Source organism: Vipera berus, assembly GCF_964194415.1.
Source record: "Vipera berus genome assembly, chromosome: 3".
Classification (NCBI taxonomy): Eukaryota; Metazoa; Chordata; class Lepidosauria; order Squamata; family Viperidae; genus Vipera; species Vipera berus.
Window position 1 is genome coordinate 145001 of NC_138204.1, and position 15961 is coordinate 160961.

General features: G+C 54.0%; 1 protein-coding gene across 1 annotated transcript in view; it reads left to right on the forward strand.

Moving 5' to 3' along the window:
• LOC308666311 (protein-glutamine gamma-glutamyltransferase E-like) overlaps positions 1-10344 on the forward strand; it is a 17413-nt gene extending 7069 nt beyond the window's left edge. The window contains exons 6-13 of the mRNA XM_081325022.1: positions 1359-1536; positions 2340-2475; positions 3420-3523; positions 4486-4731; positions 5322-5618; positions 8236-8393; positions 8562-8695; positions 9661-10344. Of these exons, the coding sequence (XP_081181148.1) occupies positions 1359-1536; positions 2340-2475; positions 3420-3523; positions 4486-4731; positions 5322-5618; positions 8236-8393; positions 8562-8695; positions 9661-9811 (1404 nt within the window). The 3' untranslated portion in view covers positions 9812-10344. The remainder of the gene's footprint in view (positions 1-1358; positions 1537-2339; positions 2476-3419; positions 3524-4485; positions 4732-5321; positions 5619-8235; positions 8394-8561; positions 8696-9660) is intronic.
• Positions 10345-15961: the final 5617 nt, after the last annotated feature.

A 15961-nucleotide genomic window follows, 5' to 3' on the forward strand; every position in this document is an offset into this window, starting at 1 on the left:
ATTCTATTCTATTCTATTCTATTCTATTCTATTCTATTCTATTCTATTCTATTCTATTCTATTCTATTCTATTCTTTCCAAATTCGGTTCCACTCCACTCCACTCCACTCCACTCCACTCCACTCCACTCCACTCCACTCTACTCTACTCTACTCTACTCTACTCTACTCTACTCTACTCTACTCTACTCTATTCTATTCTATTCTATTCTATTCTATTCTATTCTATTCTATTCTATTCTATCCAAATTCGGTTCCCTTCCACTCCACTCCATTCCATTCCATTCCATTCCATTCCATTCCATTCTATTCTATTCTATTCTATTCTATTCTATTCTATTCTATTCTATTCTATTCTATTCTATTCTATTCTATTCTATTCTATTCTATTCTATTCTATTCTTTCCAAATTCGGTTCCCTTCCACTCCACTCCACTCCACTCCACTCCACTCCACTCCACTCCATTCCATTCCATTCCATTCCATTCCATTCCATTCCATTCCATTCCATTCCATTCCATTCCATTCTATTCTATTCTATTCTATTCTATTCTATTCTATTCTATTCTATTCTATTCTATTCTATTCTATTCTATTCTGTTCTTTCCAAATTCAGTTCCCTTCCACTCCACTCCATTCCATTCCATTCTAAATCTTATTCTATTGTAAATCTTATTCTATTCTATTCTGTTCTGTTCTGTTCCTTCTTTACTCAATTGATACGGCTGCCTGTCAGAAGTTAATGACTTAGGGTAGCAATGAATATTTGCGAAATATAGGAACATCAGAAAGACAAAAAAAGAAGGCCTTGCACATAAAATAGCAGCTGGGTAAAAACAGATCCATCTGTAACCATCAACCTAGCCCAGGGGTAGGCAACCTCGGCCCTTTTATGACTCATGGACTTCAACTCCCAGAATTCCTGAGTCAGCATAGGTGACTCAGGAATTCTGGGAGTTGAAGTCCATGAGTCATAAAAGAGCCGAGCTTGCCTACCCCTGACCTAGCCAATGGAAGGGCTCAGCCCCCTCCTGACCCCCAGGCCTTAAAGGACCAGGCCTTGGAACCAGCTGGATCAGGGCAAGGTTCATATTTGGGAGGATGGCACCTCTCTGGATAGCAAGATGGCAGCATGTACATGTGATTAATGTGAAATAAATATTCAGAGCCCTGCCAGGTAACTCCCCTTGACAGACGGGGCCCGGGGTACGCCTCTTCTGACAGATCTTGGGGTGATCGGAGGTGGCTGGGCAGTCTTCTGAACAATCCAGCCCTGTGCCGCGAAGGGCAGTCCCCAGCCGACACGGCTGGTGGAGTGAAGCGGCTACCCCACGGCGGCTTCTCTTGGTTTTCCCCCAGGTGAACAGCAACGATGACTACGGCGTCTTGCAGGGAAGGTGGGATGGGAATTACGCCGGGGGGGAGAGCCCCAGCAGCTGGACGGGCAGCGTGGACATCTTGCACAGATGGAAGAGCTCTGGCTTCAGGCCCGTCCGTTACGGCCAGTGCTGGGTCTTTGCAGGAGTCTTGAACACAGGTAGGCCTTCTGAGAGAGCGGCCGGGGGGGGGGGAGACTCTCCTGGGGGTGCTGGATCCGAGGCGGCAGAAAGGCCCCGGGTGCTGCCCTCAGACCCGGGGTGGTCCGGAAGGGCTGAATCCGCCCCACCATCCTGTGGACCCCTCTGGTCTGTCTCGGGAGGGGGAAGGGCAGCAGAGCTTTCCCTCACTAGCAACCCAAGTGGGGGACCTCAGGTGGGGGCAGAAAGAGCTGCTGGTTCCGCCTCTCTATCCCCCACACCCCTTTGGGATGTGCGGCAGGTGGGCATTGCTGTGGGACACCTATAACTCCAGGTCTGGCCCGCCTCACGGAGAGAAGGTGCGAAATGGAACCTGGGCAGGGCCTCCCCTGGCCCGGCCTGAGGGGAGAAGGGTGGGAGACGGGCCTTGTCCAGAGAGGAGGGACTGGGGGAAGGCTGCCTCCTGCCAGCCATGAGGGTGCCCAGCTCCCTTCTTCCGATGCCCAGGCAGGGGAGGCACTGGGAATGAAGTGGGAATGCCGGGCCGTGCTTCCTCCTTCCTCAACCGGTTGCCCTCCCCCCACCCCCCACCCCCGTAGCCAAACTCTTTAGCCCTTGCCAGCCCATCCGCAGCCCTTCTCACTTGGGCCAAGAAGTCTGGGCAAGGAAGCTGAGCGGCTGCAGCGAGGAGCCCATCTTCTGCCCAGGCTCTGCTCCCTGGCAAGGAGGCCCTGCTGCCCAGTTCGGCCTCTGCAGAGGCTGCCCGAGAGGCGTGCCTGCCGTGGGGATGGTCTCCATCGTGCCTCCCGCCTTCTGCCCGCAGTCCTCCGGTGCCTGGGAATCCCCAGCCGACCCATCACCAACTTCAACTCTGCCCACGACACGGACATGACTCTGACGATCGACGTCTACTACGACCCCCAGGGGAACCCTCTGAACATCGCCTCCGATAGCATCTGGTAATTGCCCCCGCCCCCCACCCTCCGGGATCCCCCCTCTTGTTTCCAGGCCCCAGGCAGCCACAGATGCCAGGAGAGACCCCCTCTCGGCCTCATCTGCCAGCCGCCCGCCTCCCCCGGCGGCCTCTTTCCCACCTGGGGGCAGCGGTGGAAGAGGGGCACCTGGCTCTCTCTGCAATGGGTGGCAACCTGCTTTCCGGGTGTGGGGCAGGCATGGGGGCGGGCAAGCCCTTTTGCACAACTAAGTAAGGCATGAGGTGGGTACCTCTGGCAGTAAGCAGCGATACTGTGGTTTGCGGTGCGTAAAGGTCACGCTTTCTGCAGCAGGCATCGGGGACACACTCAGAATGGAGCGACCTGGAGCCATTTCCAGGGGCCCCCTCCCCTCCCCCCGTCCTAGCACAGGTATCCCCAGAGAACACCTGCCCTCCTCCTCCCATCAACTGTGCAGTCAGGCCCTGGGAAGGTGGCAAGGCTCCCACTCCAGACAGAACGGCCACTAGGTGGCAATAAAAGGAGGGGGGAGAGGGAGAGAGAGGGAGCTCCCCCCTTTTAGGCCATCCTTTGCCCCTGGGGGTGGGGAGGGGAGGAGGGTCTTTCGACTGTGTGGAAGCAACCTGGGCACGCCACACACCCCTTTTCCTGACTTCTCTCCACACACCCCCTTCCTTGCCCCCAACAAACTTCCTTTCCTTCTCTCCTCCTGATTTCTGCACCTGGTGGGCGCCTGGCAGAGAAAGCTCCGGTTAGGGGCTGACCATCCCTAGGGGGGGAAGCAGCCCAGAGCGACCCTTCTAGGAAGCCCCTCCTGCCCCTTGGGAGAAATGGGGTGGGAGTGTGTGGGGGGGTCTGCACATCTGCAAATAGGCCATCTCTCTCTCCCTCTCTTTCTCCCTCTTCCTTCCTCCCCCCTCTCCTTCCTTCTCTCCCTCTCCCCCTCGCAGGAACTTCCATGTGTGGAATGAAGGCTGGTTTGCCAGATCCGACCTTGGGGCCACCTACAACGGCTGGCAAATCTTGGACGCCACTCCGCAGGAGAGGAGCTCAGGTACGGGGGAGGGGGGGGCTTCTGGTGGGAGAATGGCTCTCCTGTGCAGGGCAGGGCCACCAGCAAGGAATGCTCAAATCCAAGGCCTGGAAGGGGCCTCGGAGGTCTTCTAGTTGAACCCCTCGCTCGAAGTAGCAGCAAGGGGAGAGGTTGCTCTCTCCTCGCCTCACCTGCAGATTGACAGAAGGGAGGCTTAGCTGGGAGCAGGACCCACTCCCCCCCCAAGACTTTGAATGTTCTAGAAGGAGGGCTTGGGGTAGCAGGTCTGGCCAAGGGGGGGGTTGGCCAATGGGTCAGCCTGTGGGACTCCCCCCCCACTAGTTTTCTAGTCTGCCCCAAAACGAGCCAAGATGCTGTGGCACTAAGTTCTCCTAAGTTGTGTGTGTGTGGGGGGGTGTCCCTTAAGCCCTTTCTTCTGTAACTCTTTTGTGCCTTCTGACTCTGTAAAGCCTCCTGGGGTGGTGATGCTCCCCTCTGGTGGGCAGAGGGTGACATCCTGGCTACACCTGGAACAGAGCTTTATGTTATTCATTTATTCTGTTTCTCTGACTGCTCATCTCTCCATGGCGACGCTGCACAGCTAACAACTTTTAAAATCCTAATGCAAACAACACAGCCCCTCGGTGCATATGGTGGCAGCCAAATCAAAGGAAACCTCAGCCAGGGATCCTCAAGTCTTGAAGGCTTCTTGCAAAGCCAGAATTGAGCGTCTTAATCTTTATGAAAGATTTAAGAACCGAGGGACCGCAGGGAACCGTTCATTCCCATGTTGCATGTTCTCATTCCTGTAAGGAGAAGCTGCTCCATGACCAAGCCAGCTAAGCTAGTGGCCAGCAGTGTCCACCCTGGGGCACCAGAGGCCATCCCCCAGAGTGGCTGTGGGGTTTCCTGCTGCCCAGCTCCACTGTGGGCATCCCTCCCTCCCTCCCCCTAACTCCTCCCTCCCTCCCTCCCTCCTCCAGGCATCTTCCAGTGTGGACCAGCTTCCTTGACGGCCATCAAGGAGGGAGATGTGGACCTGGTGTACGACGGCCCGTTTGTCTTCAGCGAGGTGAACGCTGACCGTTCCAACTGGGTCTATGACATGAACACTGGAGAAAAAAAACTGATTTACTCAGAGACCCAGTCTATTGGCCAGAACACCAGCACAAAACGTGTGGGCAGCTACGCCCGCCAGGATGTCACAGCCAACTACAAATACCCGGAAGGTAAGACTGAGGAAGTGGGCATTTCCTTTCCAGCTTTGCGGAAATTGGGGGCTGAATCGGGGGACCCAAAGGCCGCACAATTAATGCCGGGCATTGACGTCACACCTACTGCAATCTGCTCATTTATTTATTATATTTATATGCTGCACCCCTCATTGACGAGACAACTCTGGGTGGCTTAGACAGAGTAGTTAGTAAAGAATGGGTAATTCAAAGAGGGATTAATGCCCTCGGTGAGTCACCAAATCTTTGCATTGTGGGTTTTGCCAGGGAAGCTGAGAAAGGGCTGGCGGCCAAGCCAAAACCGAGCCAGTGGCGGCAGAAGCAGCCACAGAGCGAAACCCTCCCAGGCACGCTTGGCTGTGGCTCCCGGGAAGCTGGCCAGAGTGGCCAGGGTAGGAGGGCCCGCTTGGGCAGCTGCCAAAGCCAAAGACGCCTTGTCCCACCCCGGAACAAGGGATCCTCGGCCCCCTTTCCTCCCATGGGCCTGGCAGGCGGCTGGATGGCTCAGACTTCCAGAAATCAGGGCCTCTTGGCAAAGCGTGGCTCCTCCTGATGCCCCCCCTACACACACTGTGGTTCCTTCTCAGGCTCGGCCAAGGAGAGGGAAATCTTCAGGAAGGCTCGGGGCAAGCTGAACCTGGACATCATCTCGGCCACATCTGCCAAGCTGCCCGAGGCAGAGAAGCAGATCTCTGGGAAGTTCAAGCTGGAGAGCATCCCCGAGGTCGGCAAGGACGTCAGCTTGGTCTTGCAGCTGACCAACCTGGCTTCGGAGCAGAAGAAGGTGACGGCCAACATGACCGCTTGGTCCATCGTTTACACTGGGAAGCTAATCCACAAGGTCTGGAAGAACAGCCTCAAGGTGGACCTTGGCCCCCAAGAAGGTAAGCCTTGCCTGCCCCAGGGAGAGCAGCAGGCTTCACACACACACACACACACACTCCGAGCTGCAAGGTTAGGGTTCAGCCCACACCTGACCTCCCCTGTAATGCACTGGGAGAAGAGAGGGGCATGGGCACAAACCGTGTGGGTTAGCAAGGTGGCCAGAGGCATCTGATTCTCTGCCACAGCCTTTGAGAGCTGGCACATGGAGCCCGGGTGGCAGCAGGTGGCTTGGTTCGCATCCAGCCTACGACCAGAAGGGAAGCAGGGCTGGGACGGGCATGGCGCTCTTTCCCTCTTACTTTGTGCCTTGGCCTGCCCCACCCCTGAGGCCCACAATGAGGTGGACTGCGGGGGTTTGTCCACCACCTGCAGTTGTGAGCAGGTGTGCAGGTGCCAAAAAAAATGACACCAGAGCTTTAGAGCTGCAAGAGGTTCACGGGTGGGCATCAGCCTTGCTGGGTCCCGCCTTACTCCTTTTGACGGCCGGCTGCCCTTGGCACACAGAGGCTCCGGGTGCGCAAAGACTGTCCTGGGGGGGAGGGGGAAGGGAAGGTCTCAGTCCGGAAGGTTGCCCCCTGCTGGGCTTGAGATTGAGGGCTGCCCTCGGTGCCCCTCTCCTGTAGGTGGGCAGCCAAGCATCCCTTCTGCCCCGAAGGAGAAATGCGCCAAGCCTCACCCGGAAGGGAAGATCCTTTGAAATGCAGCAGAAAAAAAGGACTTGTGCCCTGAACGTCTAGAGGAGCTTCAGGGGGTCCTCACCCGCCCCATCCCAGCAGCCGCCTTGTGGTGGCTCTAGTCAGCACAGAGGTGGCACACACAGACACGCACACCCCCACACCCAGAGTGCTCCTTTCAAAGAGAAGCTCCGGGGCGCACCTGCGCGTGGGCTCGCTCGGCAGCAGAGGGGCCCTGGGCGGGAGGGCCGGGTGCAGCTCAGAGACCAGCGCCATAAAAAACAGAATAGAAAGGCAAGTTAAGATAGGCAAGAAAATGGTAAGTGAGCACCTGTCCAGCCTAGACGAGTTCAAATCACCAGGACCAGATGGATTACACCCCAAGGTTCTCAAGGAACTGGCAGACGTGATCTCAGAACCACTGAACTATATTTTTCAAAGATCCTGGAGCACTGGGGAACTACCAGAGGACTGGAAGAGAGCTGATGTAGTTCCCATCTTCAAAAAAGGGAAAAAAATAGATCCTGGAAACTACAGACCTATCAGCCTGACCTCAATACCTGGGAAGATTCTGGAAAAGATAATCAAACAACAAATCAGCGAACACCTTGATGCAAACAAAGTCATCACTAAAAGCCAACATGGGTTTGTCAAAAACAGATCATGCCAGACAAATCTTATTACATTCTTTGACCAAGTGACAAAATTAGTGGACCAGAGGAATGCTGTAGATATAATTTACTTGGACTTCAGTAAGGCATTTGATAAAGTAGATCACAACCTACTACTTGATAAGATAGAAAAATGTGGGTTAGACAGCATCACCACCAGATGGATTTGTAGCTGGCTGACAGGCCGTACTCAGCGTGTGGTCCTCAATGGAACTGCATCTACATGGAAGGAAGTGTGTAGTGGGGTGCCCCAGAGCTCTGTTCTGGGCCCAGTGCTCTTCAACATCTTCATCAACGATTTGGACGAGGGGATAGATGGGGAACTCATCAAATTTTCAGACGACACCAAGCTGGCAGGAATAGCCAATACTCCAGAAGATAGGCTTAAAATACAGGAGGATCTGGACAGATTCGAACACTGGGCGCTATCTAACAAATTGAAATTCAGTGGTGAAAAAAGTAAGGTTCTACATTTAGGCAGGAAAAATCAAATGCACAGGTATAGTGTAGGTGGTACACTATAGTAGTAGTAACTGTGAGAGGGATCTCGGAGTCCTAGTAGACAATCACTTCAATATGAGCCAGCAGTGTGCTGCAGCTGCCAAAAAAGCCAACACAGTGCTAGGCTGCATTAACAAAGGGATAGAATCAAGATCAGGTGAAGTACTAATACCACTTTGCAATGCTTTGGTAAGGCCACACCTGGAATACTGCATCCAGTTTTGGTCACCACGATGTAAAAAATATGTTGAGACTTTAGAAAGGGTACAGAGAAGAACAGCAAAGATGATTGGGGGGCTGGAGGCTAAAACATATAGGGAACGGTTGCTGGAATTGGGTATGTGTAGTTTAATGAAGAGAAGGGTGAGGGGTGACATGATAGCAGCCTTCCAGTATCTCAGGGGCTACCACAAAGAAGAGGGAGTCAAGCTATTCTCCAAAGCACCTGAAAGCAGGACAAGAAGCAACGGATGGAAACTAGTCAAGGAGAGAAGCAACCTAGAAGTAAGGAGAAACTTCCTGACAGTGAGAACAATTAACCAGTGGAACAACCTGCCTCCAGAGGTGGTGAATGCTCCAACACTGGAGGTTTTTAAGAAGAGACTGGACAGCCATTTGCCTGAAATGGTATAGGGTTTCCTGCCTGAGCAGGGGGTTGGACTAGATGACCTCCAAGGTCCCTTCCAACTTATTATTTATTTATTTATTTATTTATTTATTTATTTATTTATTTATTTATTTATTTATTTATTATGGATCTTTCCTTCCAGTGAAAGTCTTTCCTATCAAGATTTCCTATGCCGAATACGAGCAGCACCTCACCACGGACAACATGCTCCGTGCCACTGCCTTGTGCCAGCTGGAAGAGGGGCACGACACCGTGGTGGAAAGAGACATCACTCTGGATAACCCCTCCATTACCCTAAAGGTGGGCTGGTTCGGTGGGGGGAGGAAGGGAGGGTCTTTGCCAACAGCCCCCTCTGGCTTTGGCCAGAAAGGTGGGGCGGGGGGGGCTATGTTTCTGTGGCTCCTGGGCTCCTGCCAGGCCTTCGGGGAGGATGGACTCACAGGGGGCGGGGTCTCTGCTCTGGAGCAGGTGCTGGACCAGGCCAAGGTGGGGCAGGTGACGAAAGTGGAAGCCAGCTTTACCAACCCCCTGGATGAGGAGCTGAGTGCCTGCGTCCTGCAGGTGGAAGGCAGCGACCTGCTGGCAGAGAAGCTCAGGCTGCAGTAAGTGCTGGGGGGGGCAAGCGGTGGGGGGGTATGCAAGCGGGGTCCAGATGACTGCTCTGCCAAAGAGGAATTTCCAACAACCCCCCTCCCCAGAACCATAATTGGGGAGGGGGCTGCATCTACAAGGAGGCAGACCCTTGCTGCTGAAGGCCTGCCTTTGGGTCAAGTGCTTCTCTGGCCCCAAAGGTGGGTCCTCCCCACATCCGCTCTAGAGCAGACTATTACAGGAGCTCCTTGTTAGTCCTGAGGATCAAGGAATGTTTCAAAGCGCACAGCTTGAGGGACCCAAAGCTCAGGGCTTTATGGAGGGCAGATCAGGTCTGATTGCCTTTTTTAACAAGGTCAGGAATTATTCCTGGTCCTGGTTTCTGTTATCTGCTCCCTCCCTGCTTCCCGGTCTCCTTTGTCCAGACTGAACTTTCCGCTTCTCGGGTGGAGCAGACCGCTGGGGGGGGCTCTTCTTTGCAGCAGGTGCCTTAAGAGAGGTCGGAGGGTCCTCTGTGGGGGACACTGCCACGCTGGGCAGGGGGTGGACTAGTTGCTCTCCAAGGTCCCTTGCAACCCTCCCTTCTAGGAGGCTGTTGCTTCTGAGGGGAGCTTCCCAGCCGAGAGCCCACCACTTTGGCTACAGGGTAGAGGCACGTGGAGAGCTGGGCCTTGGCGTCAGGCCTTCCCCACGTCCCTCCTGCGTCTGTGTGGATCCAGGCTCCTCGGCCCTTGGCTGACCCTCGGGCACCCCTGGCCACCCTCTGCTTGGCTTTCGCCTGCCTCCCGGCCCTCCCTCAAGCGACGGTGCTGGCAACCCGGAGGGTAAACAGCTCCCAGGGTGGAGAGCCCCGTGCAGGCAGGGTCAACGTGGCCCCTGGCCGGTCCTCCAAGCCCTTGGATGCTTCTCAGTGCTTCTCAAGCCCAGCGCTCAGCCCCAACCAAAAGTGACCCGTCCCCTTGCTCTTCTTCCGCAGGGTGCCCGCCTTTAAGGCCCAGCAGAGCTCCCAGATCCACTTTGAGATCACTCCCAGCAAGAGCGGGACCAAGCAGCTGCTCGTCAACTTCTCCTGTGACAAATTCCAGGACATCAAGGCCTTTGAGACCCTCACGGTGGCCCCCAACTGATCCGCGAGGGAGGACGAGGCGGCTGTGCTGCGAAAGGAGAGGCTTCCGGTGCAGCAGAGCGCCCTTTTGTCTGAATACACCGAGTAAACGTTTTCTCCCTGCACCCGAAATGCCTTGACTTCTCATTGATTCTGGGGCTCTTCCCGGCAAACCTCCCCCCCCAGGGTTTCTGCAGGGTTTTTGCGAAGGGCTGCAGGTAAGAAACCATGAAGGGACAGATACAGCTGGCTTTCCTGTTCTTGCCAGTAAGTTCTCAGCTCCGCCAGGCAGGGCTGCCTCAGTCAGCCAGTCGTGCTCCGATGATGGTGATGCTGATGATGGGAAGGCTTCTCCTCCCCCCGCCCCCCCAGCTCTGTCCTCAAGCGTGGCCAACCCCCCCCCTTTCATCCTGAACCCCAAAGCGGTCCTCGTGGATCAGACCCGGATGGTGTCCAGCTTTCTCATTTTCTCCAGTGGGGACCCTTGAAGCCTCAGCTGCGTTTGAGGCAATTAGAAGACCTCGTAGCTCCTGTCCCAGACCTTCTGAAGGGCCCCAAAGGGCTGACGAAAATGCAATAAAGAGATCGCTAAATACAAGAAATAGGAGATAAGCAGCAAATGAAGGACATTAGAACACCTGGACCTTTAAAAGCTGCTTGGGTAAATAAGTATAAGCTAAATTATTTATTAGATTTTTATCCCACCTTTATTTGTATTATAAATTAATCTATTTATTTTTATTAAATTATAATAAGGAGAGGGCCCCAGGACACGGGTCTGCTGTGGGGATTCTGTGTGTGTGTGTGTGTGTGTGTGTGCGTGCGCACGCATGTATACAATTTGTTATGATGCACAGCTTGCACCAAGGCCTGACCACAGTACTTACGCACACCCTGGGAACTGAATGGGGTTTCCTTTATTTGCCAGCAGGGTTGGGGAGGGGAGCGGGCAGATGCTAAAAGCACCGTGGCTCCCAAGTCGAGGAAGGAGGGAGAAACCGGAGGAGAAGGGAGGATTCCTGCCCTGTGGAAGGAGTGTTCACTTGTTTAGCTCCCTGCGGAAGGAGTCAGATGCGCACCAGCTCCAGTCCTCTGGCACGGCCATCCCCCTCCTCAGAGATATCTACGGCCCCTCCCTGCCCTTGTTCAAAGAGTCCTTAAAACATGTCCCCCCCCGCCCCCGTTCCCCAGCTTTGGCCATGAGGTGGGACGAACCCCTTCATGTGTATGTTAGGTGGCAGGTTTATGGCGCTGGCATCACTGCTCTTTCTTCTAACGTTGGCTGTGCAGGTTTCCTTTAGTGCACACCCTGCTCAGATTTACCATGGAATTTGGCAGCCTTATAAATCTGATAGATAAATAGATAAATAATCATGATGCAAGCTGGTGTGCTTCTCTTATCCTGGTAGCGTTAGGAGGAAATGACATGTTTTTATTGAAAAATAAATGCCCACTGCCTAAAATTGGAGACAGATGAGCCAAGCCCTCTAAAGTACCCCTCCCCTCATCCCCACCCCTCTTCCCCCTGCCCACATGGCAGATTAGGGTTGGAGCACAATACTTTTTTTTTTTAAGAAAACAACTTTTTATTTACCTGGCTTAACTCTAGGGAGTCTTAACTCTTGGGAGTCCTAGTGGACGATGCGAGCCAGTCGTGTGTTGCAGCTGCCAAAAAAGCCAATGCAGTCCTAGGCTGCATTAAGAGAGGGATACCATCAAGATCATATCCAGCACAGATGTCAAACTCGATCACGTCACGTGACATACTGTGACCCATCGTGACATTTTTTGCCTTTGCAGAGCCAGGGTGGGCGTGGCCTGCGCCTGATGCCTCTGGCTCACGGGCCGCCAGTTTGACATCCCTGACGTGAAACGATGGTAGTCCTTCACACTGCAGTGGAAAGACCACACTTGACATTCTGCCTCCAGTTTTGGTCACCATGAGACCCTTTAAAAAGTGCAGAGAAGGGCAACGAAGGGTCTGGAGGCTAAATAGAGGACCGGCTGAGGGAACAAGGTGTGTCTAGCCTATGGAAGAGAGTAATTGGGGGGGGGGACTTGAGAACCGTCCTGCAGTAGATGAGGGGCTGTCAAAAAGAAGAGGGGTCGACCTATTCTCCAAAACACCAGAGGGCAGGGCAAGAAGTAATGAGTGGAAGCTTGTCAAAGGCAGATCCAGCCTAGGAGACCTTTTCTGTCAGCGAGAACAATTTATCCGTGGAACAGCTTTGCTCCTGGGGCCGTGGGTGCTCCATCGCTGGAGGTTTTCAAGAACAGAGTGGACAACCGTTGGACCGGGACTGTACAAGGCATCCTGCCTTGAGCAGGAAATTGGACTACAAGACCTCCGAGGTCCCTTCCAGCCCTATGGATTCTATGTTCTATTTGGAAACAAAAACCCTTCTCCATGAGCATCACCCACCGCCTAGGCAGTGGAGACAGGCCTGCTAACAAAAATGCAGGGACCACCTACAAAATGTAGCCCAATCCACTCCTTATCCCTCCCCATACAGCGAGTCTGAGCCCTCGCAAAAATCCATGCAAAACCAAACACAAAACTGACTACCTTAAAGCTCTACATGACAAGTTGCAAAATGGAGCGTCCCACGCTGAGTGTGTCCAGTCCTTGGTCTCCCCGAGGCAAAGCCGGGCCCTCCACCTCTAGCTCACTTCTCCAGACAGCAAAGTCGGTAAACTCTCCATGGGAGGCAGTTCTGGTGCCCAGGCAGATTCTTTCTGGGCATCGGGCGGAGGGAGACCTGTGGACAGAGGCAAAGGTCACACCACACCCTCCAACATCTGGAGCACAAGGAGCAGCAGGAGGTGAGTTGCTGACCAGGGAGAGACCAGGGTGGCTGCTGCTGGCCTTCCAGAGACCGCTTCATTCCTCTGGGGTGCTGAGGCCCGCTTGGCCGCTGCAGGCTCTCCATCATCAACCCGGGTTTGGGACAGTGGTGGCAGGTGGGGACCCTCATCCATTGGCCAATGCTCCTGCCATCTTTATGGCCGGGGCTCCAAATGTGGGTGCTGCTGCTGAACTGGCTGCAGGGACCGAGTGTCAGAAAGCGTCCAGCCTCCATTACCCGTGAGGAGCAGCAGGATGACAAGATTAGGGTTAGGATGAATCTTCTCCAGCTTCTCCATGTCCTGCTGAAAGTGGAGTGCCCAGAACTGGACGTGGGACTCACGTTCAGCGCGGCCCAGAAGAGAGGGACACTTTTCCCCCCTTGGAATAAATTAGGATCTGAGTAGGGGGGATGCAAGGGACTCAGTCCTTGAATCAGCAGCAAAGGACAGGCAGGGAGCGTCGCCCACCTGAATTGCCAGCCGCCAAAGGGGAAGCGACAGAGCAGCCCCGGCTAATACTGGCCATGGTTTTAGGGCATCTGCAGGATTAGCTGAGACGTGATTTGGTGGCATCAGAGCAGGCAAGAAGCAGTTGCTTTTCATCAGTGCAAATTTATGACTGTGTTTGCACCTCCTTTGTGGTGGTGGGGGAAGGGGGGAGTAATTAAAAGACAGCTATGAAAGTTGGATGGCAGCTTCATCTTTACCCTCAAGAAAAGGCTCCTGCTTGAGGCTGTAGGCTTTCCCAAGGCCAGCCTCTCCCTCTGGGGGTCTCTCCGGACTCTGCCAGGCAAAGGGGCCCTTCAGCCTGCCCTCGGGACTAGGAGCCCCCTCGCCTGGGTTGAGTTTCAATTGGTTTCAATTACTGGGAACAAGAACAGCGGGGGGGGGGGATGTTTGGAGAAGTATACTATACCGTCCCTCTGTTTGGTGCAGGCAAGCTCAGCCCATGGAGACCAGGCCTGGGAGCCCTGAGCGGGGGAAAGGAGGGGGCCTCAGGCTTAGAAGGCCACCTGAGAAGAGAACCAGCAGTCGGTGCGTGGAAGAGTCTGGGGCGACAGGAGGCAAAGCTTTACAGTGAGAAGCCTGTGGCTCCTGGGCCAGGGACAGAGAAGAGGGAACGGGGGCTAGAGACAGAGGCTCTGCTTGGGAAGAGCAGAAGGTCAAGGCTGAGCACAGAGGCCCCCCTCCTCTGGGTCTCCCACTGGCACCTGGGTTCAAGGCAGGGGGGTCAGCTGACTCCCAAGAGGGAGTCCCCCTGGGAGGGGACCCGGAGGGCCTGGGGAGCACGGGGTGGTGGTGGTGGCAGCGGCTGGGAGCTTCCCTTGGGGACAGCTTTCAAATCCAGGTGTGGCCCAGCCAAGAATCCGCACAGCTGCACTCTCACAAAGCTTGCCTTGTTATGGCGGCATTTGGAGGTGGATGACGGGGACATTCTCTCCACCTAGATGCCGGTTATGAGGCTACTCCAAAGCAAATTATCTTGATCTTGGGAAATTTAATAATAATTTGGCCAATTGCAGCTAGCCTTTCCTGGGAAGTGGCGGAGTGGGAGGTTGTGTGCAATCCCGAACTTCCTTGAAGGGAAACGATGACCTCAGCCCTTCAAACAGGTTCCAGAGCTGGTTCCTGCAGGAAGGTGGCAGATAAGAGGAAGAAGGGAGACAGCAATTTTCCCTGCTTCCTTTGGCTCTTCGGTACTCGCCTCCCACGTCCTTAATCCCGGTGGCTCCTTCATCCCCTAATTGGCGTGCAAGGTCAACAGGAATTTGGGGCTGCCTAATCTGCTCTCTCTCCAGAATGAGAGACTGGACGGAGACAGGGAGATTAAACCCTCGCAAGCAGGAGGGGCTGATGGGGAGCAGCGGATGCCCCAAGAGCAGCCTCTCTTTTTTGGAGAGGCGCCAGTTGTCTTTCCCCAACTAGGCTGAAACTGCTTCAAGAAGTGGGTTGAACTAGGGCAGAGCTCCCCAATCTATGGGCCACGGCCCACTACCGGGCTGTGGCTTCTTGGCCACAGTGCCCCACGTGAGTGGCTGGCCAGTGCGTGTGCACATGTGCGTGTGCACCCTCCCCTTGCAGCGGTGCTAGTCTCACCACGAGCCTTGTGCCGGCGTTAGGCTCGCGCCAATGCTAGCAGCCCCGTTTGCAGAGCACGCATGCTCACGGCCAGTGGTGGGATTCAGCCAGTTCACACCAGTTCGGCAGAACCGGTAGCTAATTTTTTTTTTTTGCCCAGGCCCAGAACGGAGTTCTGGAAGCAGCATCCACACAGAGAGCCGGTTGTTCACCTATTTGAATCCCACCACTGCTCATGGTCCCCTTTGCGTGTGTGGGCATAGGCGCGTAAAGGTGCCTGCCCCTCCCCTTCCCGCCAGGCCACCAACCCAGAAAGGTTGGGGACCCCTGAACTAGAGGACCTCCAAGGTCCCTTCTAACTCTGTCAAATCAATTCCTTGGATAGCGCCTTCAACTCTTGAGGGTCAATATTGAGCACTTTGGGGACCCCTGATCTAGAGGAAGGCTGTAGAAGTTGTATGTCCGGACCTCAGCACAGCGTTCAAACTGGACGCCAGATGATACTACTAACAGAGGAGTCTCATGGAATGAGAAGTGCTGCTTTTCCCTAAACCAGCCAGCATGTGAACGACTTTGGAATCTCTTATGCAAAAAGATTTTTAAAAAGCACATTTTCCAGAAGATCACCAAACTCTTAAGAAGTTTTAAACCTTGAACTGGTAGCTAAATAATCCCAACAGACAGCTAATGACTGACTTGAATGAAGACAGAAGGAATATACTGAAATTCTGCTCACTATGGAAAATCTTCCTTTCTTACAAGAAACTCTAGTATGAAATACTAGAGCAGCAGATGGTTCTGAAGAAGGTCCCTCCGTGTGGTCACTAAGAGTCAACGCCGGTTAGGAAGCAGAACCAACAGAGAGCTGGAATTGACCAAGAATGCAGAGAACGCCTCGTCCGCCACAACGGCCTTCCAACACACAGTCCTCCAGCTTTTACTAGTAGGAAAGTTTTTCTGATGTCCAGCTGACATTTACTTGCTTGTAGAATAGAATAGAATAGAATAGAATAGAATAGAATAGAATAGAATAGAATAGAATAGAATAGAATAGAATAGAATAGAATAGAATAGGAGTTGGAAGGGACCTTGGAGGTCTTCTAGACCAACCCCCTGCTTAGGCAGGAAACCCTATACCAGGCATGTCAAACTCGTGATGTCGTGTGATGTTGTGCAACGTATTGAAACTTTTTCCCCATTGCTGGCAATGGGGTGGGCGTGGTTTCAGCGTGACGCAACCGGCCCT